At 50.3% G+C, this 26,099-nt stretch overlaps 1 protein-coding gene across 1 annotated transcript in view; it reads left to right on the forward strand.

Moving 5' to 3' along the window:
• KIF19 (kinesin family member 19) overlaps positions 1-26,099 on the forward strand; it is a 109,503-nt gene that overhangs the window by 33,675 nt on the left and 49,729 nt on the right. Inside the window, exons 3-5 of the mRNA XM_078785972.1 lie at positions 10,104-10,214; positions 10,852-10,939; positions 11,187-11,323. Of these exons, the coding sequence (XP_078642098.1) occupies positions 10,104-10,214; positions 10,852-10,939; positions 11,187-11,323 (336 nt within the window). The remainder of the gene's footprint in view (positions 1-10,103; positions 10,215-10,851; positions 10,940-11,186; positions 11,324-26,099) is intronic.

Consider the following 26,099-nt stretch of genomic DNA (forward strand, 5'->3'; position numbering starts at 1 on the left):
GTCCCCGCATCGAGTGTGGTATCTTATTTGGTGAAATTCGGTCGATTTGAAGTGGTGAAAATAAAATGTGATCGTGGAAAATCGTAACGAGGGGCCATTTTGAATCGGTTCACCGGGTTACTTATGGTAGATAGGAACACCACTAGGTCAGTAAGGACAACCTTTATTTTGCGAAAATCGGACAAATATTGACCGACTTATGGAAAATATTAACTTATATAAAATTGCGGATAACTGCGTTGTAGTCGTTGGAGGTAAGTAGTCGTTGGAGTAGGCGCGTGCCGTGGCGCGCCAGTCAAGCGATTGCGTAAGTAGTCGTTGGAGGTATCGACTTATATAGGGTTGGTTTTCTAAGGCTGGGGCGCAGTGGCGTCGTCGCGTCCCCGGCACGAGGGTCGATTCTGAGGAAATCTTGTTTCATTGTGCACGCCTTCGTTTTACTTCCAAATTAGAATCTGTTTCATTAATTGTTGTTTCCACACCGCGTCGAGAAGCGTAAGTATACCGCGACAAGAAAAAGGTATGCTACGAATTTATGCGAGGTATATTGTGATAGGTAGCGTCGAGTGAAGGGGTCGTGTTCGGGCCGTGGTCTTGCCTAGATGTAGGCCGCACCTCATTTTGTCGAATAAAGTGGTATTCGGGTGGTTCGGGGACTCGGATCTTAATTCTGTTTTCAGATTTTGCAGTCGCCAGATTAGCTTAACACTCAATACAACTGGACCCGTGAAATTTCGGGGATTTTTGGTGGAATTACCTCGGGGTAAAGTTACATAGGAAAGCCCCATGTTAAATTTCCGTCGCCGAAGGACTTTATTTTTATTGCGAAATTCATCCTGACATCGCCTCTAGGAGGATAGAGGGATATCTGTATGTAACGGGAACCTTCATTCGGAGAAGATTGGGCAAAAATTGACCGAGTTATTCAAAATATGAACTTATATAAAATAGGTCATTTAAGGGTGAAGCGCGATGACGTCACCACGTTCCGTGGCACGAATTTCGATTCTGAGGAGATATTGTTTCATTGTGCACGCCGTCATTTCACAACGAATTTTAATTCTGGGGCCAGTTTTGCCACGAAAATAAGGTCCCTGCATCGAGTGTGGTATCTTATTTCGTGAAAATCGGTCGATTTGAAGTGGTGAAAATAAAATGTGATCGTGGAAAATCGTAGCGAGGGGCCATTTTGAATCAGTTTTCGATTATTACACCGGGCTACTTGTGGTGGATAGGAACACCACCAGGTAAGTAAGGACAACCTTTATTTAGCGAAGATTGGGCAAAAATTGACCGACTTATTCCAAATATTAACTTATATCAAATAAGTCTTTTAAGGTGAAAGCGCGATGACGTCACGTGGCCTTGCCTAGATGTAGGCCGCACCTCATTTTGTCGAATAAAGTGGTATTCGGGTGGTTCCGGTATTTGGGACCGCAGGGACGGAAAGTGCAGGTACGGGGTGCCAGTCACTCCCCAGCCGGCCCGCTCTGAAGGTTCGGATCAGGACACCGGGATTCATTCCGGTCGGCCCGGAGGTGGGGGTGCGGGGCCTGTCACGGAACGTCAAAACAAACGGCCTGCCGGGGCCGCCCAAAAGTCGGGCGTGAGGGGCGCGTCCACTAATGGAATGCCTCTCGCTTCCCAGATCGAGGGCCACGTGGTCAGGAGAACCTCGTCCCTTCTGGTTGCCTTGCCGTCCCACCGTGAGCGCTGGTCAGGGTGTACTTCAAACTAAGCTTAAGTGTCAAGTGTTAAGTTCCTCCTTGCCCTCGCAAGGGAAAGGCTAGGGTCAAGCTCTTCCAAATTTCCAAACACTAGAAATTGGACGTCTCAAATTAATTAATTAATTTGTTAATACATCTCAGTCACCCGCGACCTCTCTAGCGCGGGTGTCGAACCAGTTCATTTCCGGTGCGGCCGGGCCGAGTATCGACCTGGCCGTGGCCGTTGGTTCCGCCGTAGCACGCTAACGCGTAGGCTCGCGCGTCCCTGGTCCGCCGGGGCCCCGCGGGTGTCCTACCGTGCCTGACGCCGCTATTCTCTCGACTTCCGGGAGTAGGTGCCGGTGCCCGGGGACGGATTTCGCTGTCTAAACATGGTAGCGCTAGGCCAGTGGGACCGCCGGGACCCACGTGCACTCACATGTTGTTCTACGCGTGGGCGGCAGTATCAGACCGGGGCACCCAAACGCTCCCCGGCTAAAGTTCATCCTGAAGCACCCACATTGTGTGGACAAACCCCACCAAGTCGAGGGCCACGTGGTCAGGAGAACCTCGTCCCTTCTGGTCACACTGTGCCTATCGGCCGGCCTCGAAGACCGAAATTGTGTCGGTTACCGATCCTTCGGGTTCGTAACTATGCCACCCTGACTGGAAAACAATGAGCATTGTCTAACCGGAAAACAATGAACATTGTCTAACCGGAAAAAAATGAGCATTGTTTAACCAGAAAACAATGAGCATTGTCTAACCGGAAAACAATGAGCATTATCTAACTGGAAAACAATGAGCATTGCTTAACCGGAAAACAATGAGCATTGTCTAACCGGAAAACAATGAGCATTGTCTAACCGGAAAACAATGAGCATTGTCTAACCGGAAAACAATGAGCATTGTCTAACCGGAAAACAATGAGCATTGTTTTCAGGTAAAACAATGAGCATTGTTTCACCAAAAAACAATGAGTATTGTTTCACCAGAAAATAATGAGCATTGTCTAACCAGAAAACAATGAGCATTGTTTTACGTGAAAACAATAAGCAGTTTTAACCAGAAAACAATGAGCATTGTCTAACCAGAAAACAATGAGCATTGTTTAACCAGAAAACAACAAGCATTGTTTGACAATAAAACAATGAGCAGTTTTAACCAGAAAACAATGAGCATTGTTTAACAATAAAACAATGAGCAGTTTTAACCAGAAAACAATGAGCATTGTTTAACCAGAAAACAATTAGCATTGTTTAACCAGAAAACAATGAGCATTGTCTAACCAGAAAACAATGAGCATTGTCTAACCAGAAAACAACAAGCATTGTTTGACAATAAAACAATGAGCAGTTTTAACCAGAAAACAATGAGTATTGTTTAACCAGAAAACAATGAGCATTGTTTAACCAGAAAACAATGAGCATTGTCTAACTATAAAACAATGAGCATTGTCTAACTATAAAACAATGAGCATTGTTTAACCAGAAAACAATGAGCATTGTTTAACTTTAAAACAATGAGCAGTTTTAACCAGAAAACAATGAGAATTGTTTTAACCAGCATCTACATCTAGTTGTCGTTGACCTGGTCAGCACAGAACCAGCCATATCCCAATTATTCGATCAATGTGGCATCATATTTCATTTTTTTTCCGCAAGCCCAAGGTGGGTGTCATGTATGGCGGTACAAGTGTTAAAAGAGTGATAAACACTCATTGGACAGGATGCTTAGATGCTGTGAATTGTGAACAATCTTAAAGCCATTTTGGAGTCGATGTACGAGTTCGCAAAAGGTCAAGATTTTGATTGCGATACTTTCACAACTGATGTTGGACTACGATTGATACTACATGGTGAGAGTTTCAGTTACACGGCCGTAGCCACTCAACAGATTCTCGGAATGCTCACTACCATGGATAAGTACCTACAATCCAGGGAGACTGACCTACAACAAGCAATGACTTTGATAGATATTTATAAGTCGCACCCAGACCTCTGGATCGGAATCGGATGTTGATATCCTGGAAGTGCTACGTTCACAGAGGGAGGCATTCCCTGGGACATAGACTCTCGCTGCATCAATCATACAGATATAAGTAAATGTTTTATAGAAAATATATGCCCAGCCTTGAATTTCTTCCCTGCGGATGCCCGGGCTGGCTACAGGCCTGCCCAGCCATGTTAGAAACGATTTATATTTCTTCACCAACAGTTTATAATGTGCCTTTACAATCACTAATTTCATTCTGCGGAATTGATGATTTATGTACCACCGATATGTCCACTGCTTGAATTCATAGGTGGAGCAATTTTTACACGATAATCGGTGGGATTGTCTGCCTTGCACATTCAGCCTAATTGCGTGGAATTATTGTCTACTGCACGTACGTCCTGCCTAATTGTTGGTTAAGGTTGCCATGGAACTCGCTTCACTTTTCTCCTCGTCGCTATGGTGTTTATGTAGCTCATATACCTGAGCAACACCCTGGTTTGACAGGACTGTACTGTTGACATGATCCCCCATTGGTGCAATTATCAACGTTGAGTCTATGCAATATGTGTGGTCACCCGAGCTTTCTATTTATAGCATGATTGTGTGTGTGTCTTGGAGAGGTACACACACCCACCTCTAAACTGTCTAGCCTGGGTTCAAACCTCGGCCCAGCTATAAATTGTCGCCCTAATGTTTCGCAAACAGGGCGAGGCATCCATGTGTGTGCCATACTGCCATCCATTAGGAAGAAGTTAAGCAGGACTCGTCTATATCCAGTTTAACACCCTTTCTTGGTGGATGGTAAAGGTCATTGGTGTATGTTCGCGATCCCACTATGTTTTTGTGGAACAGTAGGAGTAGGTATTGGTGGCAACCTGAACATTGTTGCGTATGTTTTTTGTTTTTTTTGTTTTTGTTTTTTTTTAACAAATTCCAACCAAAAATGCAGGTAGCAACTTCTCTGGTCTTCTCGTATATATACATTGACACCTGCTTTCTATCGTAGAGTGTGGTTTCTGTCTGGGCAGAATTTTCAGTAATACAAACAAATTTACATCCCAAGTTGTGGGCACGTCACATATGGATGGCCGTCTATGGCTAGGCAGGGCAACGATGATAATAATAATAATAATAATAATGCATTTATTTTATATAGCGCTTTTCAGGAAGCCCAAAGACGCTTTGACAGAGTGCAAAACATAATGCATAGCAAAACATAAAAACAATTGCAAAAAAAGGAGGATCAATAGGGAAATATTCAAAGCACAAAGGAGGGAGAAGGAGAGGAGATAGTCAGGGGTTAGATGCTGTGGGTTAAATGTTGAATGCAGTGTTGAACAGGTGGGTCTTGAGTGATGTTTTGAATGTGGTGAGTGAGGAGGAGTCTCTGATGGTGTGAGGTAGCGAGTTCCAGAGGGTGGGAGCAGCGATGGAGAAGGCCCTGTCCCCCCAGGATCTAAATTTGGTCCGGATGGGGGGGGGGGTCAGGAGGTTGGTACCAGCAGAGCGGAGGTTGCGGGTGGGAGTGTGTCTGGAGAGGAGGTCAGCCAGGTAGGATGGGGCCAGGTTATGGAGGGCTTTGTAGGTCAAGAGGAGGATTTTGTACTGGATTCTCTGGGAGATGGGGAGCCAGTGAAGCTTGTAAAGGACGGGGGTGATGTGGTCACGGGTCCGGGAATGGGTGAGTAGACGGGCAGCGGAGTTCTGAATGTATTGGAGTTTATTGGTGATTGTTGAGGGTGAACCATAAAGGAGGCTATTGCAGTAGTCCAGACGGGAAGTGATGAAGGCGTGGATGAGGGTTTCAGCAACCACGGAGGAGAGGGATGGACGGAGACGGGCGATGTTTTTCAGGTGAAAGAAGGCTGTCTTTGTGATCTGTTTAGTGTATTTGTCGAAGGAGAGGGTTTGGTCAAAGATGATGCCAAGATTCCGGATGTGAGGGGAGGTGGATACTGGGAAACCGTCGATGTTCAGGGCAAAGTTATGGGTGGACTTGGTGAGCGTTTTTGGGCCAATGATGATTATTTCAGATTTATCACAGTTAAGTTTGAGGAAGTTGATTTGAAGCCAGGATTTTATTTCAGTGATGCAGTTTGTCAGGATAGAGTGGGTGGCGGTGGAGATGGACTTGGTGGAGATAAAAAGCTGGATGTCATCGGCGAAGCAGTGGAATTGGAGACCATGACGGCGGATTAAGTGACCGAGGGGGGACAGGTAAAGGATGAAGAGGAGGGGGCCAAGAACTGAACCTTGGGGGAGGGGAGCAGTGGGGGATTTGCAGTTATTGATGGAGATGAACTGACGTCTGTCAGAGAGGTATGATTTAATCCAAGAGAGGCCAGTGCCGGTAATGTTAAAGGTGGTTTCAAGTCGGGTGAGGAGGATGGTGTGATCGATGGTGTCAAAGGCGGCGCTGATGTCGAGGAGGATGAGAATGTTGAGGTTGCCAGCGTCAGAGGAGAGGAGAAGGTCGTTGGTGATTTTGAGGAGAGCAGTTTCAGTACTGTGGTTGGAGCGGAACCCGGATTGGAATGTTTCATACAGGTTATTGGCAGAGAGGTGATGTTTGAGTTGAGTGGCTACAGCGCGTTCCAAAACCTTTGACAGAAAGGGTAGGTTGGAGATGGGTCTGAAGTTATTTAGGGTGTCAGGGTTTAGTCCAGGTTTTTTCAGAATGGGGGTAACAGCAGCAATTTTGAGGGATGGTGGGACGATGCCTGTAGACAGGGAGGAGTTTATTGTTGCAATGATAAGTGGAGAGAGAGCAGGAAGGGAGGCCTTGACAAAGCTGGAGGGGATGGGGTCAAGAGTGCAGGTGGCAGTTTTCATTCCGATGAGGAGTTCAGAGAGGTCAGTAGGGGAGACTGGGGAGAATTGAGACAGGGGGTGGCAGGATAAGGGGGGGCAGGTGGTTTGAGGGGGAGCGGGTGCGGCGGTGGTCAAGCTGTTGTAGATGTTTTCAATTTTGCGTTGGAAGAATGAAAGGAAGGAGATGCAGTTGTCTATTGTGAATGACTGGGTGGTGGTGTTCAGGGGGCTGAGGAGTTTGTTTATTGTAGAGAAGAGTGCTTTTGGGTTTCCGGAGCCAGAGTGGATAATTTGAGAGTAGTAGACGGAGCGGGCACGGGAGAGGGCATCTTTATAGTGTTGTATGTGGTCCTTGTAGGCCTGGGAGTGAACTGTGAGACCTGTTTTATTGCGGAGTCTTTCAAGTTGGCGAGCACGAGTTTTCATCAGGCGGAGTTCAGGGGTAAACCAGGGAGCAGAATGGGTGAAAGAAACTGTTTTGGTTTTTATAGGCGCAAGTTGGTCAAGGCAGGAGGAGAGAGTGTGGTTGTAGTAGTCAGTGAGGTCAGAAGGGGTGTGGAGGTCAACGAAGGGAGAAGTGGACATTTTTTCAGAGAGGGTCGATGAGAATGAGGTAGGTGAAAGAGCGTTTAGCTTACGGAAGTTGATAGTGCGATAATGCCTTGGTGCTGGGGTGGGGATGTTGATGGTCAGAGTGATGGCTAGGTGGTCAGAGAGAGTGAGGTCGGAGTCAGAGAGATGGTGCAAAATTAGTCCAGTAGAGCAGACAAGGTCCAAAATGTGACCACGGTTATGGGTAGGAAAGTTGACATGTTGAGTGAGGTTAAAGCAGGTGAGTAAATCAGTGAAGTCAGTGGTTAGCGTGGAGTCAGTGGAGTCCATGTGGATATTGAAATCACCAAGGAGGAGGATTGAGGGGGAGAGGGAACATAGCTGGGTCAGAAAGTAGGAGAAGTCAGACAGGAATGATGGGTGTGGTTTGGGAGGGCGGTAGACAACAGCCATGACTGACTGTGTGTGACCAGAGAGTTTAAAAGCCAGGTGTTCAAATGATGGAGCAGATGAGATGGAGATGAGGTTAGTCTTGATGTCTTGTCGGTGAATAACGGCAATTCCACCACCTCGGCCCTCCGAGCGTGGTTTATTGATGTGAGAATATCCATTGGGTGTGGTGAGGTTGAGCGTGTAGTAGTCCAGTGGTTGTTGCCAGGTCTCAGTGAGACAGAGAAAGTCCAGTTTATTTTCCAGGATGTAGTCGTTCAGGATGAGGCATTTGTTGTTGAGGGACCGGGTATTGAACAGGGTGAGCTTGATGTTGTTTTGTACGGCGGGTATGAATCCAGGTGATTTGGCCAGGGTTCGCAGACAGGAGGTGCGATTTTGTGCGTTGTTGTGACCAGGTGTGTTGGGACGATGAGTGGGAGTGCGCTGAGCCGACCAGAGGATGGGGATGGAGTGACCTGATTGTAAATAAACAAACTTATGACTGGAGCCACGGTGAATGTACCTGGGTCGACGCAGGAGTCCATTCGATTTGATTGCAGAGATGCATGATTGGGTGGAGCGGGTTTTAAGCAGGAGAAGCCCTGCGGCGGAGTACCGCAGAGCCATGCCAGCAGGAGCGAAGGGACAAGCACGAGGCCAAGGGTGAGGAGGCGAAACAATCGTCACAACCCACGGGAGTGGGCCCGAGGAAACAGCGAAGGAGCCGAGCAGGTGAAGCCAGGAGCAGAGCCGGGACCATGCAGAGGGCAGACAGGAGCGAAGAGACGAGCACGAGGCCAAGGTTGAGGAGGCAAAGCGGCAAATGCAGCGGCAAACGACCGCCGCCGCTAATCAAGATCACGGCGGCAAACCGCCACCACCTCCGCTGCAAACAATGGGCACAACCCACGAGAGTGAGGCCGAGGAAACAGCGAAGGAGCCGAGCAGGTGAAGCCAGGAGCAGCAGAGCAGAGCCGGGACCGTGCAGAGGGCAGACTCAATGGCCAAAAATCCGCCACGACCACCAGGAAAGCAAGATACGGACAATGGTCCAGTCAGAGAAGCGGCGAGCAAGTGACGCCAGCGTCCTCTCACGACCGGACCGGAAACGGAAATCAAAACGGTTTCCTAACCCATGATGTTGACGATTATGAGAACACAGTCATATATTGAAAAGTAAAACGTTGGCCATTTTTTGGACAATTGTATCTTGCTCTGAGAAGATTTTGAATGTCACAAATTGGCTGGATCAACCCTACTGCATGGAAACGATAAAACGAAACGACCCAGCTACTACTTGCACCATTTCCGGACCAAATAAAACTCACTTCACAACGAGTTTTCTTCATTCACTCACTCACTCACTCACTTCACTTCACAAGGAGCACTCGGTAGAGCGCATACCTCCACCAGGCTGAACAGTTTACGTTTTGTATCCCACTGATAGGCCGGATCTGGATTCGGACCTCAACCAAAATCGAATCAGCTTGTTCTTGTCACCGACCCAGCTCATCCATTCTACCATGTCACATGATGTTCCACATCTGTACGCAAGTCCACATACACAGTGGTCAATAGTCACAACTTCACAACGCCAGGTAAGCAGGAAGATGCAAGTAACGAGGAACATTAGTGTAGAGTCGATCTACCTTTCAAGAAAGGGAATACGCTGAAGAAGGTGTCCACTTCCACTGGCAAAAAAACAGGGAAAATTACACACAAAGAAGACATAAAATGTTATAGCCCCCGTGTTTTAGAAATTTAGCTGTACCGGTGTGGAGTTAAAGGCTGTCGGGCGGCCATCTTTAGTTGTATTACAAAACAAAAACTTCTGCATATGCATATTCTCATGTATTGTCTTTATTCCAAGTTTGAACAAAATCTGACCATGCATGTCGAGAAATGGTCGGGGACACGTTTAAGGAACAAAATGGCCGCCAGTCGGCCATCTTGGATCTGATCTCAAAAGAATATGACATGCGTATGTAAGCCATCATTCGTCATCTGTGTGCCAAGTTTGAACAACATCGTAAATGCATGTCCGGGAAATGGTTGAGGACGTGTTCAACATCGGTTGTTTTTTTTACAACTAAAATGGCCGCCAGTCGGACATCTTTGATCGCATCACGAAACAAAATGATGTGCATATGTATACCATCATGCATTGTCTTTGTGCCAAGTATGAACAAAATCAATCCATACATCTCCGAGATATGGTTGCGGACGCACACACGGACGGAGGAGACCCAATCCATAAGCCCCCGTTTTGGACTAAGTCCAACGGGGATAATAACTCTGCTTGTAAAATAAGATCACATGTTATAGAATGGGACGTGTTACAAGAGTACATGTTACAAATGCTGCACACATCAGAGAAAACAGCAGATGTGAAACGGTCAGGGAAATCACGGAAATGCTCATAAATGGACAAGATCACAATAATTAGAATGTGCATCAACATTGTGAAACAAGAGTTTGTCCAAACTGTGATTAGACCATGGTACAAAGAATTTGTACATTTTATGCTTATTCTCCGTCGAATTGCTTTTTTCTTCACATTTCCGCTTCACAAACAAACATTGATCGTTTCCTATCTTTCTGCAGATGGTTGTCTTAATGGATCCCGTCAACAATCCGAACAACATCCTTCGTGCCAACCGTTCACGAGAGAAGACGTACATGTTTGACGTGGCATTTGATTCCAATGCGACGCAGGTAAGCAACAGCTATGTCACAAGAGACGAGAGACCTCGATCCCATAGACCACTACCTACACAATAGGGTCACTTTGCAATGGTCGTGGATTTTCAATTTTTGCAATTTTTTTTTTTCACCCATCTGTCTGTCTGTCTATTTGTCCATGAGCAGGATATCTCAAAAAGTTGAGGACGGATTTGGACGAAACTTGGTGGACCAATTGGGTGTCTGACAAGAATGATTCGATTCGATTATGGTGAAGATCTGAATATGAATTCGGATATGAGAATTATTTAATTTTTAAAGTGATTCTTCACCATTGGGAGATCGGGCCAAAAATGATACATGCAGGATATCTCAAAAAGCTATGGATGGATTTGGACGAAATTTGGTGGACACGTTGTGTGTGTGACAAGGAAGAATCGATGCAATTTTGGTGAAGATCTGTATCCAGATCCAGCTAGTAGAATTTTGTAAGTGATTCTTCACCATTGAGCCAACAGGTGGAGGTATGCTCTCTACTGAGTGCCGTTCTAGTTTTATTAGATTTTAATGTTGCAATGCAAAAATAATTTTTTATTGTCCTTTATATTTTTACCAAACGAACGTGTCTTCAAATTCCTCATGTTCCCATTCCATTCCACGGTCTGCACAGGAAGACGTGTACATCTCAACCACAAAGGAACTCATTGATGGGGTTATTGCTGGATACAACGCCACTGTATTTGCGTACGGTGCCACAGGTAACGGCACTGGGACATTCCCCTCACAAAGGTCACCAGATACCCTTTAATTAGATGGATAAATCAATTTAACACTCCCGCCTCCCTCAACCCCACTGCCCCCTTCTTACAACATCCATGACAAACCCGACAAGGAAGGACAATGAGTATAAATGTATTCTTCACATGAGGGGAGCTCCCTGTGGTTATCTTATGCACAACTGGGTGTTTATCCCCAAATGGTCATTTGAGGTATTTTGTGCATCAGGAGCAGGAAAGACCTACACGATGCTGGGAACTGACAGTGAACCTGGCATTTACGTGCGCACCCTGAACGACCTTTTCAAGGGCATTGAGGCCACAAGTGACAGGAAGATCTATCAAGTGTCAATGTCTTACCTTGAGGTTGGTTTCAGTCATTGTGAACTATATACTGTGGAACTGTGCGCTGACCAAGAGGTATGCGCATTCGCCTCTAACCTGTCCAGCCTAAGTTCGAATCCCGACCTAGTTATAAACTGTCATCTCAGTATTTCACAGGGACGGTGCCATCACTCGGATGGACGTTAAACTGGGTGTCCCTTCTGCCGGCATTAGTTGGTGGACGTTAAAGATCCCAAGATCCCATTAAAGATCCATGGTGTCCTTCGCAAATATTAGGTAAGCTATCGCCAGCACCATGGCCAAATTCCAAATTCCTGCCCAAACTACTGCTGCAGAGGCAATGGCAAACCACCAAGTAGAATTAACCCTTGCTCAGAAAGCTGCTTCGGTGGCACCAACACTTTGTGAAAAATATGGTGAGATATATATATATTGTCGCGCGAATCCCTCGGTTAATACCGTAGGACCGCAGATGACCGAACGGGCTTTAACTGAGGCGACGATCAATTACGGATTCAACTATAAAAGCATGGGGGGAAGAATGAAGAGGAAGAAGCGGCAAGCGCTTACCTGACGCCCCGACGATCCTGCAGGCAATGAACTCAAAACGGACACGAGATTTTGAGTAGAAAAGAAAATAATACAAGGGTTTATTTAATAAATATTGGGACAGGAAAACGTGCCGGTAAATAAATGTCCTAATCGGGACGTCCCCACAGCAGACTTAACAACAGGACAAAGGAAATGAATTAAATCAAAGAAACCGTCGTGTTGTGCGTTCGTGGATGCGAGCTTATCTGTCTGTATGTAGGCTGCAGTCGGCAGGAATCGTCCAGGCTCTGGTGTTGGCGTGAAGCAGGCCTCCGTCCGCCTCGCTCACGCCCATGGTGTCGGTCGCACACGAGATCCCATCCGCTCGCAGCACCATGCCTTGCTCCAAGCACCGAGCACCGCTCCAAGCACCACGACAAGAACACAGGGAAGACGACCAACCACCAGGGAAGAACGCCGGGAGGAAGCACGAACAAATGCTGGGAAGACCGCAGTGACAAACGCAGGGACGAACGCAGGGAAGACCACAATCGAACACACCAAAGCCACCACGTAGAACCCAGAACGAAGAGCCTCTCAATACGAAGAGCCAAGAACCCAAAACGAAGAAGAGAAAATGCCCACGAGCGAGACGCGGTGTGACGTCGGTTCTGGTGCGTTCCAATCAGTCCCTCCCTTCTTTGTGATCTTTTTGCGCCTTCCCACGTCACCTCACTCTTCCTCTAATCAACAACCTCCTTCTAAGTCGTGGTTTGGCACCTTCTGCCCTGATTGGCCGAGTGTTCGCACCTTTCGCCCCGATTGGCCGAGTGTTCGCACCTTTCACACTGATTGGCCGAGGTGTCAACGGTCGGTGGCCAATCAGTGCACCTGCTTCCTTCCACCTTCCCTCCACCAATCAGTGGACAGCTTCTTGCTCCAACCAATCACAATTCCCAGGGCGTGGCTCTTGCTTATTAGCACGATGTTTGACGTCCATGCTGGCGTTGCCCCGATCTGGCTTCCTGCCTGTTCTCTTCCAAAGTCATTGTGGTGGAGGGGAATTAATTAATGTTTGCACGAAGGGACCTATCTAAGTGTCAATATGAGTGCGTTGCCATAATGGACACTGGATTTGCGACAGAGGGAACGACAAACAAAGGAATTTTATCCATAATCCCTGTACTAATTAGCATGCCCTGCCCCCTCGCGGCGGGGACACAGATACGCACTTATACCGACATCCGGGCTAAACATAGAACTTATTACAGGTAGATTCTCTATCACGACAATCGAGCACCGACCTATGCAGACCTACCTGGATCTAGATATTCCTCTACTACCCCCCCCCCCCCCCCGACATAACAATATATATATATATATATATATATATATATATATATATATATATATATATATATATATATATATGTTGCGAATATGGAATTTGGCCTCCATATCCGCTTGTAAATATTCCCCTATTTCCCCAATACTCCCCAACTATCCCCAATCCCCCATTCCCTAGTCCCATTGTCTGTAAACAACAATCAGTAGAGCCGACCTTCCCCTTTTTCCCCCATTAAATGTCGTGCCCAGGTCCACCGCATCACACATAGACAACTTTCGGACATCTTGCTAGTTATTCTTAGTCTATGTCAGTTAAGGACTCGTTTCCATTAATTATGACTCTTCGTTGCACCAGAATGTGATTATATGGCACCAGTAGTGAGTTTAGGACCTTCCCTTACCTACTCCCATCTTCTTCCCCAACAACAACAACAACTACAGCTACAACAACAACTACAACAACGGCGCGCGGGGGGAGTGTGCGTCCTCACACCGGCTCGGTTCGCCGCCATGACCATGCGCTCCACGGGGTTACCACGAAGGGGCTCCCTGTCAGCCCCTCGTCAAGGGGCGGAGCCGGTAACCCCCCGCACGCACCCAATGAGAAGCAACGAGCCGATTCCATCTGGGGCGGAGCTAACGAGCCGAGGGCGTGTCACTCCCCGCCGGATATACGAAGCGACTCACCGGACGTGACGTCAGATGCGCCCCCAGCTTGAAGAAGAGCAAGTCACTACCTCCGAGCGCTGCGACCTCCCTGCATGCTGCATCTCTGGACCGGACCGAGCCGATTCTGTCCCTGAGCCCAGGTGCACCTGGAGCCATCGATCCTGCCTTTCCTAGCCATCAATCCCCGTGTGAGTCAGCCTTTTGTCCCGTTTATCTGTCGTCTGTTGGGAATAATATAAGAGTGTGTCTAAGTGCTTATCTTACTATGCTGTCCCTCTTGTAGTTGTAATCTAACCTTCCGTAACAATATAATCTCCTCCGGAGGTCTTGAGAACCGTATCCCTGGTGTGTCATTTTAATCCCAGCCGTGTGTCTTTTCCTTCATTGACCTAGCGTAGCGCGATTAGTCAACGTTCGGGTATAATCGGGTAACTTGTGCAGACGTGGTCATACCAAACCGCTCGGTAAATAACATCTAAGCCACGTCTGTAACAATTGGTGTCAGGAGTGGGATTCGGACCCGGGACTAAATTTATTAGGCCCAAATTTGTAGTAGAGTCGATTCGGAGCGCGTTTCCCGCGCGAAATTATAACGGCGAAATTTGAATTTGTTATACGGAAATAAAAACCCGAATTTTGAAAGTCGCGCTATGGCAGACCAAGACAGCTGGGGTCCGGTAGTGGAGAGTGAGGCAGGGTCGATCCAGGACCAAATTGAGGGACAAGAGGAGAGCGAAGCAGTGAGGGTAGCAGATTCGCAAAATAGTGTCGTCACGCACGAGGTAACGGGCGCGCGAAATGGCGCCTCGCACATAGCTACGGCGGCCGCACCCGCTGCACAAGTGGGAGGGATGGCCCAAATGCAGGCCCTCATGGAGCAATTTATGGCGCAAATGCAGGCGTCCCTCAACCTGCAGAAGGACGATATGAGGGCTAATAGTGAGCAAATGAGGGCTGATAGTGAGCGATTGGGTGAGCGATTGGAGGGCCAAATGGGGGTAATGGGGAACCGGATGGATGCTCAGAGTGAGCAATTGGGGGTAATGAGGGACGAAGCGAGGGGTACCAGTGAGGGGTTAGACAATAATTTTAAGGGATTAGACAAGAAATTTGGGAAGTTAGACAATAATTTTGAGGGGTTAGACAACGGGATAAAAGAGGTGAGAAATGGGTTAAAGGGGGTAGAAAACAGAATGGCCGCTCAAGAGAATCAAATGGAAGGGATGCAAAAAGGGTTAGAGGGGTTAGAAAACACCATGGAAGGCAAATTGAGGGACATGAGGGACCAAGCGGAAAGGGAAGTTAACCAAATGGGGCAGCAGATAGAGGGGGTCAGAATGGGGGTAGAAACCAAACTGGATGCTCACAGGGAGGAAATGGAGCGGATGAGGGTGGCATCTGGGCAGGAGATGCAAGTGATGGGAGAGGAGATCAGAAGAGGTGTGAGTGAGGAGGTCGGAGGAGTGCGCGAGGAGGTGAGGCACTGTAATGAGCACATGGAGAAGGAGGTGAGAAAGGGGACTGTAAAGTTACAAGGGGGCATAGAGGACCTGACGCAGGAGGTGGAGCAGCTGACGGTGGGACAAACGGAGTTAGTGGAGCAGGTTCAAAGGAACACTGCGGTATTAGGAGGTTTAAAAGCGACACAAAACGACATAAAAAACGACTTGATAGCGACAAAGAGGGAATGTCAGATGGTACGTGAGGGACTGACAACGAGGTTGGACGAGGTGATAGAGGTAATGGAGACGAAGGACCGGCAGGTGAGGACGCACCTGGAAACGGTCAAGGTAGCCTTAGAGGATGAGCTTGAGGAGACGTACCGGGGAATAAAAGAGGTGAAGCACAAATTAGAAGAAGTGGAAGAAGGGATGAGCGAAATTAAGAAGCGACGGAGAGGGGATAAGAAAGAGATAAAAGAGGAGATAAAAGAATTGGTCCAAAGTCTGTGTTTGGATCGTGATGATGTGCTCATTAACCGGATGAGGGATTCGCAGGTGATGGAGGAGAAGCGAAGAGGAAGAGGACCCGGTGTAAGTGGTGACCAATATGGTCGTGCGTATGATGCGCCAGGTGATTTAAGAAGCTTGGGGGTCGAGATGGACCCGGGTGTTCGTGAGAGGCCGTTGGTGAAGTGTGCGACAGGTCTGGTGTGCGAAAAAGGAGGTGTGCGAGAAAGTCCGACTCTGGGGTGTGTGAGGAAAAAGTGCACGCCGAGGAGTGAGGGTGCTGGCGAGAGTGAGTCGGTCGTAGCGAGTGTGCGAGGGAGCACATGGAAGCGCGGTGTGGTAAGTGTTACAGAGGGTGTGACGGGAGAGTGTGCGCAAGGGTGTGCGCGAGAAAGGTGTGTAACGGACAGGTGCCTGAGGAAAGAGTGCGCTGTCAAGAGTAAGGGTGAGTGCGCTGTCAAGAGTGGTGGTGAGAGTAGTGAGAGTGACAAGGAGAGTGAGTTGGTTGTGACAGGTGAGCGAGGATGTACACCTGGGATGGAAGGATGCACACCTGGAATGGTAGAGCGTGAGTGGGAATGCACGCTGGAGTTGGTGGTGAGGCATGTGGTTGGGTGTGCGAATGAGAGCACACCTGTGATTGTCACAGAGGAGGTGACCGAGGAGGGGGCGCGAAGAGGTGTGTTGGTAAGGTGTGCTACCAACGAATGTGTGCCAAAGTTTTCGGTGGTCAGGTGTGTGACCAAGGCTGTGAGTGCAATGAGGGTACCTGGGTGTGTAAGGAAAGGTACGAGGAGCATGGGCACGGCTGGATGTGTGAGCAAGGAACGGGCTGCGGGGTGTAAGCATGCAGGTGAAGCATCGACGTTAAACGGGTTAGAGGTTAGAGCGACTTTTAGCCGAAGCGGGCCCTCGGTGCGTGCTGGGCCTCGCTTTGAACGGCCGCGTCCGTGCTCCACTAGGCGGAGTGGCAGCCCGATAGAAAGGGTCGTCATGGCGACCACTTTTTGGTGAGACGTGCCGGCAGGTCTACATCGGGGCATTGGATGGCTCCACGCCGAGGTGGTGCGTGGGATCTCGGCCCGGGTAAGCCCCCGTCCCTGTACCGAGTGCCGGACGTATCCAGCCGCTGGCACAGAACAACCCGCATTCATGGCTTGGCTTTACGAAGCCGGGCTTTGGACAGGGATTGGCGCACCGAGAGGTATTAGTGAGTAGACTGGGTGATGAGGTTAGTGTTTTGGACCCAAAATTAGAGAAAAACAAAATTTGATGATTGGCAAGGGATTGGCAGTAGTGATTGGCAGATGATGGGTAGTGATTGGCAAATTTTTAATTTGTTGAAATTAGATGTGCAAAATTGGTAGTGAGCGATGGGCCCGGTGGGTAAGGCTGGCATCCCTGCCGCCCTTCCCATGGTGGGGGCAAAGGAGCAATAGCTTATGGGGTGTATGGCAGTGGAAACTAGCCTGGGTGGGTTAGGTTATTAGTAGGGATCTAGAAAAGATTGACATTAGGTAACGTTAAGTTTAGTTAGTGACTGATACCTGTAGTGGGGACGCAGGTAGATTAGTGTGGATGATAATGACGAGGGAGCGCAATAGTTTAAAGGGACGACTGGGAAGCGCAAGTTTCAGAAGGGAGTAGTTAGCTGAGATGATGCCGTGTGTGTGAGAATTGAACAGGTGTGATTGCACAGGTGTGCAACTGGACAGGTGTGTGGAGCAGTGTGTGAGTAATGAGTGTTGTGGATCAGCGCGAATGCGCTTGGGGAGAGAAGGGTGCAGGTGGCACCAGGTGTGAGAGCACAGGTGTGCCAGTACAGGTGTGTGGAGAGAGTTGGAGTAAGTGGTACGGAGTGGTGTGCATTGTGCGAAGGTGTGGATGGGGGAAGAGTGGACCCCTATCACGGATACCCGGGGCGGGTAGTGTAAGTGTTAGGTAGAGGGTACAGGTAAATTGTGGTTGGATATTGGCATTTGTGGTGCGGTTGCAGAATGGTGTTGTGAATGGGTGCATTAGTGTTGTGGAAATGGCTGGGCGTGTAACCTGTTAGTGTGTGTAGTTGGTTGGGCACTCCACCACTGTGAGGATGTCGGCCAGGTGAGGCCGCAGGTGGGCTCTGGGAGCCGGTAGTTGTGAGTGGGTGCCTGAGGATCCCGGGTGTGGATCGGGCAGCCCAGTGCCAGAGAGGGCACCGAGTGGGGAGAGCGCCAGAGGGCCTTCCCCAGGTAGTTAGGTTAGGGTAAGGAGCAGGTAAGCTCGGAGGCAACCGCAGTGGTGGAGGTGTGCAGGTGGGTAGACCCGCTGGGAGAGGTACACGCCACAGCCCAGAAATTGTGCGAGGGCACCGGGAGATGAATCGGGGGAGTGAGACCCCAAATTGAAAAGCACCACAGTTGGCCAATGGGAATTGGTTTTTAGAACCCATAGTGTAAGAGGGCCAATGGTTTGGCCGGAGAAAGACCCCGGGTAGTGTAAAGTTGTTAAAGTCATTTAGGAAATAGTTAGGATTGATGAACCTGTCGCACCATACGCAGCCACTTACCTGTGGTGATGATGATGACTCCACACCTGTGTTTTCTTTGTTTTGTTGCAGGAAATGAAATTGCTGTGTGGATTGTGAGACGCATCACGACGGGGATGAGACATTGGGGTGATTCCATCTCTCCCTCCCTCGGAGGGACTGATGATGAATTGCTAATGGCAAATTATGATGTTGAGTTGGAGATGGCAAATTATGATGTTGAGTTGAAAATGGCAAATTTGATTGGTTAGGAGGGAGAGAAGACGAATTTGGTATATGGGAGGAACGGGGAAGACAGTAGGGATGTTTGTTGATTTGTAAAGTAGATGTTTATGGGTAGTGTTGTGTTTTGTGGATACAGTAAGGGGTAAGGGAGGGGCCATGTAGGTTACCTGGTGGGGGGGGGGGGGAGCGTACGGTAGGAACGTACCTGTCTCACCTGGTTCCCATGTGCCCCCAGTGTGCATTACCTTGCATTGCGTGCACTTTTGCGCCCTTACCACCTTACTCACTTGTCTGCTTCTTTTGTCTCCCACCTCCGAGGATCTGGCTTTGGGGTAGAGAGAGAGGGGAGAGAGGTGCTGGCTTCGCAGTTGTGGGCCTGCACTTTCGCTGCTTGCTGCTTGGATCGATACACCATATGGACCGCAATGTTTGTGGCCACCCACAATGGACCGCAGTTCTTTTGCGGCCAAGCACCACCCATGGATGGACCTATGGGACAACGTGGCACCTATGCCATACAAGGTGAACCACTAACAGTTGGCCCCCTGACGGCCACAATAAAGAAATGGACGCGGTTGGCGCCTTTCTTTATTTTTCTAAGGAAGTAAGAACACCAAGTGCACCACACGAAGGCAAGACCAGCGGCAGAACATCGGCCGGCTGCGACACCACACAATGATTTATAGACACTTTATTGGTGCACCGGATGGTGCTCACTGTGTGGTGGGGTGGTGCTTGATGCTTGGAAGGGGTGCTCTGCACATTATTAAAGGCCGTAGGCCACAGAGCACTCGTGGGTTGGTGTATCGATGCTAGCATGCGTGCTCTCTCTATGCATAACATCTGCATGTGTTCCTCCAAAAACAGGTCCTGGATCGTAGTGTAAATATCAGCGTAGTCTTGTGTAAATAATGCTCCCTACCGGCTGTATGTTTAGTTTGAGGATTCTTTCCGGATTCGGTTATCCTGTGGGTGTGTTTCTGTGAGGAGAAGGGTGCAACGTCGCAGGGGGGACATATTTACTCATTTGTGAATATCTGTAAAACTGTCGCACTCAGGGTAGAGTTAATAGTAGAGGGAACTACATTGCGTGCCACACTAAAGTAGGTAAAAATTTATCGGGTCGGGACGCCCCGAGGGTAGAGAAGGGTGCAATGTTGCGAATATGGAATTTGGCCTCCATATCCGCTTGTAAATATTCCCCTATTTCCCCAATACTCCCCAACTATCCCCAATCCCCCATTCCCTAGTCCCATTGTCTGTAAACAACAATCAGTAGAGCCGACCTTCCCCTTTTTCCCCCATTAAATGTCGTGCCCAGGTCCACCGCATCACACGTAGACAACTTTCGGACATCTTGCTAGTTATTCTTAGTCTATATCAGTTAAGGACTCGTTTCCATTAATTATGACTCTTCGTTGCACCAGAATGTGATTATATGGCACCAGTAGTGAGTTTAGGACCTTCCCTTACCTACTCCCATCTTCTTCCCCAACAACAACAACAACTACAGCTACAACAACAACTACAACAACGGCGCGCGGGGGGAGTGTGCGTCCTCACACCGGCTCGGTTCGCCGCCATGACCATGCGCTCCACGGGGTTACCACGAAGGGGCTCCCTGTCAGCCCCTCGTCAAGGGGCGGAGCCGGTAACCCCCCGCACGCACCCAATGAGAAGCAACGAGCCGATTCCATCTGGGGCGGAGCTAACGAGCCGAGGGCGTGTCACTCCCCGCCGGATATACGAAGCGACTCACCGGACGTGACGTCAGATGCGCCCCCAGCTTGAAGAAGAGCAAGTCACTACCTCCGAGCGCTGCGACCTCCCTGCATGCTGCATCTCTGGACCGGACCGAGCCGATTCTGTCCCTGAGCCCAGGTGCACCTGGAGCCATCGATCCTGCCTTTCCTAGCCATCAATCCCCGTGTGAGTCAGCCTTTTGTCCCGTTTATCTGTCGTCTGTTGGGAATAATATAAGAGTGTGTCTAAGTGCTTATCTTACTATGCTGTCCCTCTTGTAGTTGTAATCTAACCTTCCGTAACAATATAATCTCCTCCGGAGGTCTTGAGAACCGTATCCCTGGTGTGTCATTTTAATCCCAGCCGTGTGTCTTTTCCTTCATTGACCTAGCGTAGCGCGATTAGTCAACGTTCGGGTATAATCGGGTAACTTGTGCAGACGTGGTCATACCAAACCGCTCGGTAAATAACATCTAAGCCACGTCTAACAATATATATATATATATATATATTGTTATGTCAGTTGGGTAGGCATATATAGATCCAGGTAGATCTGAATAGGTATCATGCTTCGTCTGTCAAGTTAGAACAGTCTCGATGTAATAATTTCTGTGTTTAGCCCGGTTTGTCGGATTAAGTGTGTACCTGTGATCATACAAGGATGATCGTGTGTTAAATAGTTGTAGGGACTAAGATAATTCCCCTGTGTGTCAGACCTGGTGATCAATCCATTGTCCCATATGGCAACGCACTCTTATTGACACTTAGCTTGGCCCTTAGCTGCACACATTAATTAATTTCCCTCTCCCACAATAAGACTTACAGAACCACAGGCAGAAAGCCAGATCGGGGCACCGCCTATGGGGCCGTAGCCAGCCACATCACCAGCTGGCATAGCAACACACATTGACCAGGCAGGCTGAGAGACATGCCCAGGAGAACTCGTGCTTGGCCAGGGGAGGGGCAAGCAAAGAGCAGGCCACCTATTAGCAGAGCAGGGAAGGACGTGTGATTGGTCAGGGAAGGGACAAAAAGCTTCCCCGCGATTGGGGGTAAGGAAGGTGAAGGAGCGACACACTGATTGGCCACCAACCGATGACACCACTGGCAATCAGGGCGGAAGGCGCAAAACCACTACCTCGATGGAGGTCACTGATTGAAGGACAAGCGCCGGTGACGTGAGAAGGCGCGAAAGACCACCAAGAAACGACGCAATGGTTGGGGGAGATAGAGAGTGACGTCAGAAGACGATCGCTAAAACCACTGGCAAGCCGACATTTTGCCCTTCTCGTTCTTGGACTGATCCTGCCCGGATCTCTCTCTCTTCCCTTTGTCTTCTCGCTTTGGCTTCTGCCCTTCCCAGACTTCCTTTCTGCCCTTGCCTTTTGCTCTGTTTGGACCCTTCTCCCTTTTGCGAACCGCGAATTACCTGCTGGACGACGGACGTTGGAGCAACGTTGGAGCGCCATTGATTGTCCTCCCTGGCGTCCATGTGCGAGTGAGGCTTGCGACTGGAGTGGGTGAGACCGGGGCGAGTGAGTGGCTCGGGGCCTAGCAGTGTGCGGACGGGGGCGCATCGAGGCCTGTCTTCCCACCGACCGGAACTGCGTCGGATGACGTGCTCGAGCCAGAGAATTCCTGATGACCCGACATTCAGACAGATCAGACGCATCCACAAACACGATGAGTTCTTTTCGATTATCCTTCCATTTGTGCTGTATGTGAAGTCTGTGCGTGGGGACGTCCCAACCTAGGTCTTAGTTCTTCCGTCGCGTTCTTTGTTATCGGGTCCGTAATAAATATTTCTTTCTTCTACATTTTACCTCCGTCTCGGGTTGAGTTATTAATTTGCAGGGAGAAGACATATCGTCGGGGCCGTAAAGGTAAGCCACGGCATTTTCGCCCAAACCCCCCTTCTCGTGTATCGATCTGCCTTTGAATTGGAACGCCTCGTTAAGCTCGATTCCATCCGTGGATGTTCTGTCCTCACAGAGCGTCCGCACAACAATACATATATAAATAAATATATAAATAAATAAACAATAATAATAATTTTTAAAAAGAAAAAAAGAGGGGATAGGGGGAGGGGAAGGGGTAGGGGGGAGGGGGAAAAGGGAGGGTGGAGGGGGAAGGGAGGGGGAGGGGGGAGGGAGGGGGGAAGGGGGAGGGAAGGGGAGGGCCAGTCAACAATGACGTTGCAGTTCTCATGGTCGGAGAGCAGCACAACAATCGCGACATCGTCCTGAATCTTCGCAATAGCACGAAGCGGATTTTGGAGACTCACCGATCCTGTGACGCCCTCCAGTACCGGCGTTGCCGGGTGGGGGAAGGGAGACCCGTACATTCCCAACCCGTACATTCGCCCTCTCGACTCAAGCTCACTCGGACAAAAGCCTCGCACAAATTACACCGTGAAGGCCCAATGGCCATGTCTATGCCACAAATCAAGTACGTGAGCGAGTCGGCGCACTGAATTGAAAATATATAGAACGCTCATACTCCGTGAAAAGTGAAGCCAACTGGCGGCGGAGATGGAACATCACGTGATTGCTCTGAGCGAATCAGCGCGCTGCTCTGCCACCAGTCAGAATCCGTGTATAATATTCCTCGCTGAAAAAAAATCTATGTGAAACATGCTACTATCTATGCTAAATCATGCTAAATCATGCTAAATCATGCTAAATGCTAATCATGCTAAAATCTATGCTACTTGCTGTGAGTTTATGGCGGCAAGGAACATCACGTGATCGCGTCACGAACATCATTCGTGAACATGTCATCACGTGATCGTGATCGTCATCAATGAGCGCGAATGAGCGAATCAGCGCGCTGGAAATTTTCCTTCCTTACTCATGGCGTAAATAAATATACTGCCGTAAATATGGTACATTATTATAAAATAAATGTACTACAATATTTTTGAAAATTTTCATTGGTTGCTAGGAGACGGCAGCATGTAAAAACCGTTTGAATATTTGAAATACAGTTTGATCCAGAGGTAAGTGGTATGGTCTTGCTGGTTGGTGGACACGATATGTGTAAGGGAAATTATTTTGGTGTCCTGTATCTGGTCGTGCTAGTTGGTAAACACGGTACATTTAAGGGAAATGATTTTCTGTCATTCTTCTGAGTGGTTGCTTCTCCTTCCCCGTATTTTTGTTCATTTTATTGTTTTTTTCCACTCTCGAGTTGTGGGCCTTCCTTGAGTGGTATTGTGGCGGACACAAAAGCCCACTGGCGTGGTGACATCATTCCGCGCACCAAGTGGGCGGTGGCCACGCCCGAGGGGTAGGCGTGGCCTCATGATATACACCGGGCGCGCAGCCCGGAGCGCGCCAGTGTTACAGTGAGCTCCTGAAATAAAGACGCTTATAAGTTACCGCTTGTCCGCTTCCTCCTTGCTCGCAAGCAGCGCGCGTAACGCCGCGCTTTACTGGTGACCCCCTTGATGTTGGATCTGCTGGAGTGATCCTTCCACACGCGACGCCATTGCCATGGCCAACTTCATCAAACTTCCCGAATTTTGGGAGGCTCAGGCCGAAGTCTGGTTCGTCCAGGCCGAAGCCCAATTTCAGCTTCGGCGCCTCACCGGCGATGACACGCGCTATTGCCACGTCGTCGCCTCCCTCGGGCCCGGCACGGCCGCTCGAGTTGTGTCCGTCCTTCGCCACCCACCGGACGGCCACAAGTACGAGGCACTCAAGCGGCTACTCCTAGCCACATTCGGCCTCACGGACGACGCACGGGCCCACCGCCTCCTGGATCTCCCCGAGCTCGGTGACACGCGCCCGTCGGTCCGAATGGACCATATGCTGTCACTCTTGGGCGACGAAGCCCCCGGTTCTCTATTCCTGGGCGCTTTTCCGTCGCCAACTTCCAGCGCAGGTTCGCCTCGCGTTGGCCGGGACCGGGCTAACGGAACCCCGAGCATTGGCAGCCGAGGCGGACAAGTACTTCGCCGCTTCGGACACGCGGGCGAGAGTCGGCGTGGCCGTCACGGCCCTCGTGGCTGATGCTGCTGATGCTGCTGCTGATGCTGCTGATCCACAGCATCAGCTTATACAGCATACGCAGCATGCTGATACGCACCTCGTGACCGCCGCCACGCCCCGCCCACCGCCGCGGCGAAAACCGCCACCGCGGGGAAACCCGCCAACTCCACCGGCCTGGCGGAGCCAGCCGCGCTCCTCCAGCTCCACCACCTGGTGCTGGTTCCACGCCAAGTTCGGCCACGAAGCTCGGCAGTGTCATCCGCCATGCTCCTTCAACAGGTCGGGAAACGCCTGGGCCGGCGCTCAATAGTGGCGATGAGCGCCGGCCGTTCGAGCAGCCTGCTGTTCATAACGGACACCTTCTCCGGGCGCCGTTACCTGTGCGACACGGGAGCGCAGGTGAGTGTCGTTCCCGCCGGCACGTCAGACAAGCACGCCGCGGGTGGGGGCCCCGCGCTGCTTGTCGCGAACGGGACGCCCATCCGTACGTACGGAAAACGCTGCCTCTCTCTGCGGTTCGGAGGGCAAGTTTTCCGATGGACGTTCGTCACCGCCGACGTGCCCATGGCACTGCTTGGCGCGGACTTCCTGTGCGCTAATGGGCTCCTGGTCGACGTCAAGCGCAGACGTCTTGTCCAGGCCGAGACGTTCAGCTCGCTCGCTTGTGCGTTGCCCAGCTCAACGAGCGGCTTGCCAAGCGGCTTGCCGAACGGTTCGGTTCCGGCCACGTTGGTCTGTACGCTTCCGGCAGCGGACGCATTCACCCGCCTCCTCGCCGGCTTCCCGGCCCTCACGCGGCCCACCTTCTCGGCGGGGGCCGTCAAGCACGGGGTGGCCCATCACATCCCCACCGTCGGGCCACCGGTCTACGCCCGGGCACGCCGCCTCGAGCCGACGAAGCTGGCGGTGGCAAAAGCGGCGTTCGCTACCCTGGAGCGACTCGGCATCGTTCGGCGCTCAGAGAGCGCTTGGGCGTCGCCGCTGCACATCGTGCCAAAGCCCGGCGGGGGATGGCGACCGTGCGGGGACTATCGCCGTCTCAATGACGCCACGACTCCCGACCGCTACCCCGTCCCCCACATTCAGGACTTTTCCGCCCGTTTGGCGGGCATGTCCTTCTTCTCGAAGGTGGACCTCATACGCGGCTACCATCAGGTCCCCGTCAGGCCGGAGGACGTCCCGAAGACGGCGGTCATCACGCCATTCGGACTCTTCGAGTTCCTGCGCATGCCCTTCGGTCTGAAGAATGCGGCTCAGGCGTTCCAGCGACTGATGGACAGCGTCCTGCGTGACTTGGATTTTGTCTACGTCTACCTGGACGATATCCTCGTCGCCAGCGCGTCCCGCAAAGAGCACCTACGCCACCTCTGCACGCTCTTCGAATGCCTGGGCCAGCATGGCCTGATTGTGAACCCCGCAAAGTGCTGGTTCGGCGCCGCCATAATCAATTTTCTGGGGCACCGTGTCACCAGGCACGGAGCCGTCCCCCTGCCGGCCAAGGTGGAGGCGGTGAAGGGGTTTCCGCGCCCCCGCACGATCAGAGGGCTGCAGGAGTTCCTGGGCATGGTGAACTTTTACCATCGGTTCCTGCCCCGTATCGCCCAGCTCCTGCGCCCCCTGCACGAAGCTCTCCGAGGTAAGCCGGGCAAAGGCGACGTTACCTGGACCGAGCAGATGGACACGGCATTCACGGGCGCGAAGCTCGCCTTGGCTAATGCCACCATGCTGGCGCACCCGGCGCCCGATGCACCGATCGCCCTCACCACCAATGCCTCGGACTACGCGGTGGGCGCGGTGCACGAGCAATGGGTGCG

This window comes from Myxine glutinosa, chromosome 10 (assembly GCF_964187855.1).
Source record: "Myxine glutinosa chromosome 10, kmMyxGlut1.1, whole genome shotgun sequence".
Taxonomy (NCBI): Eukaryota; Metazoa; Chordata; class Myxini; order Myxiniformes; family Myxinidae; genus Myxine; species Myxine glutinosa.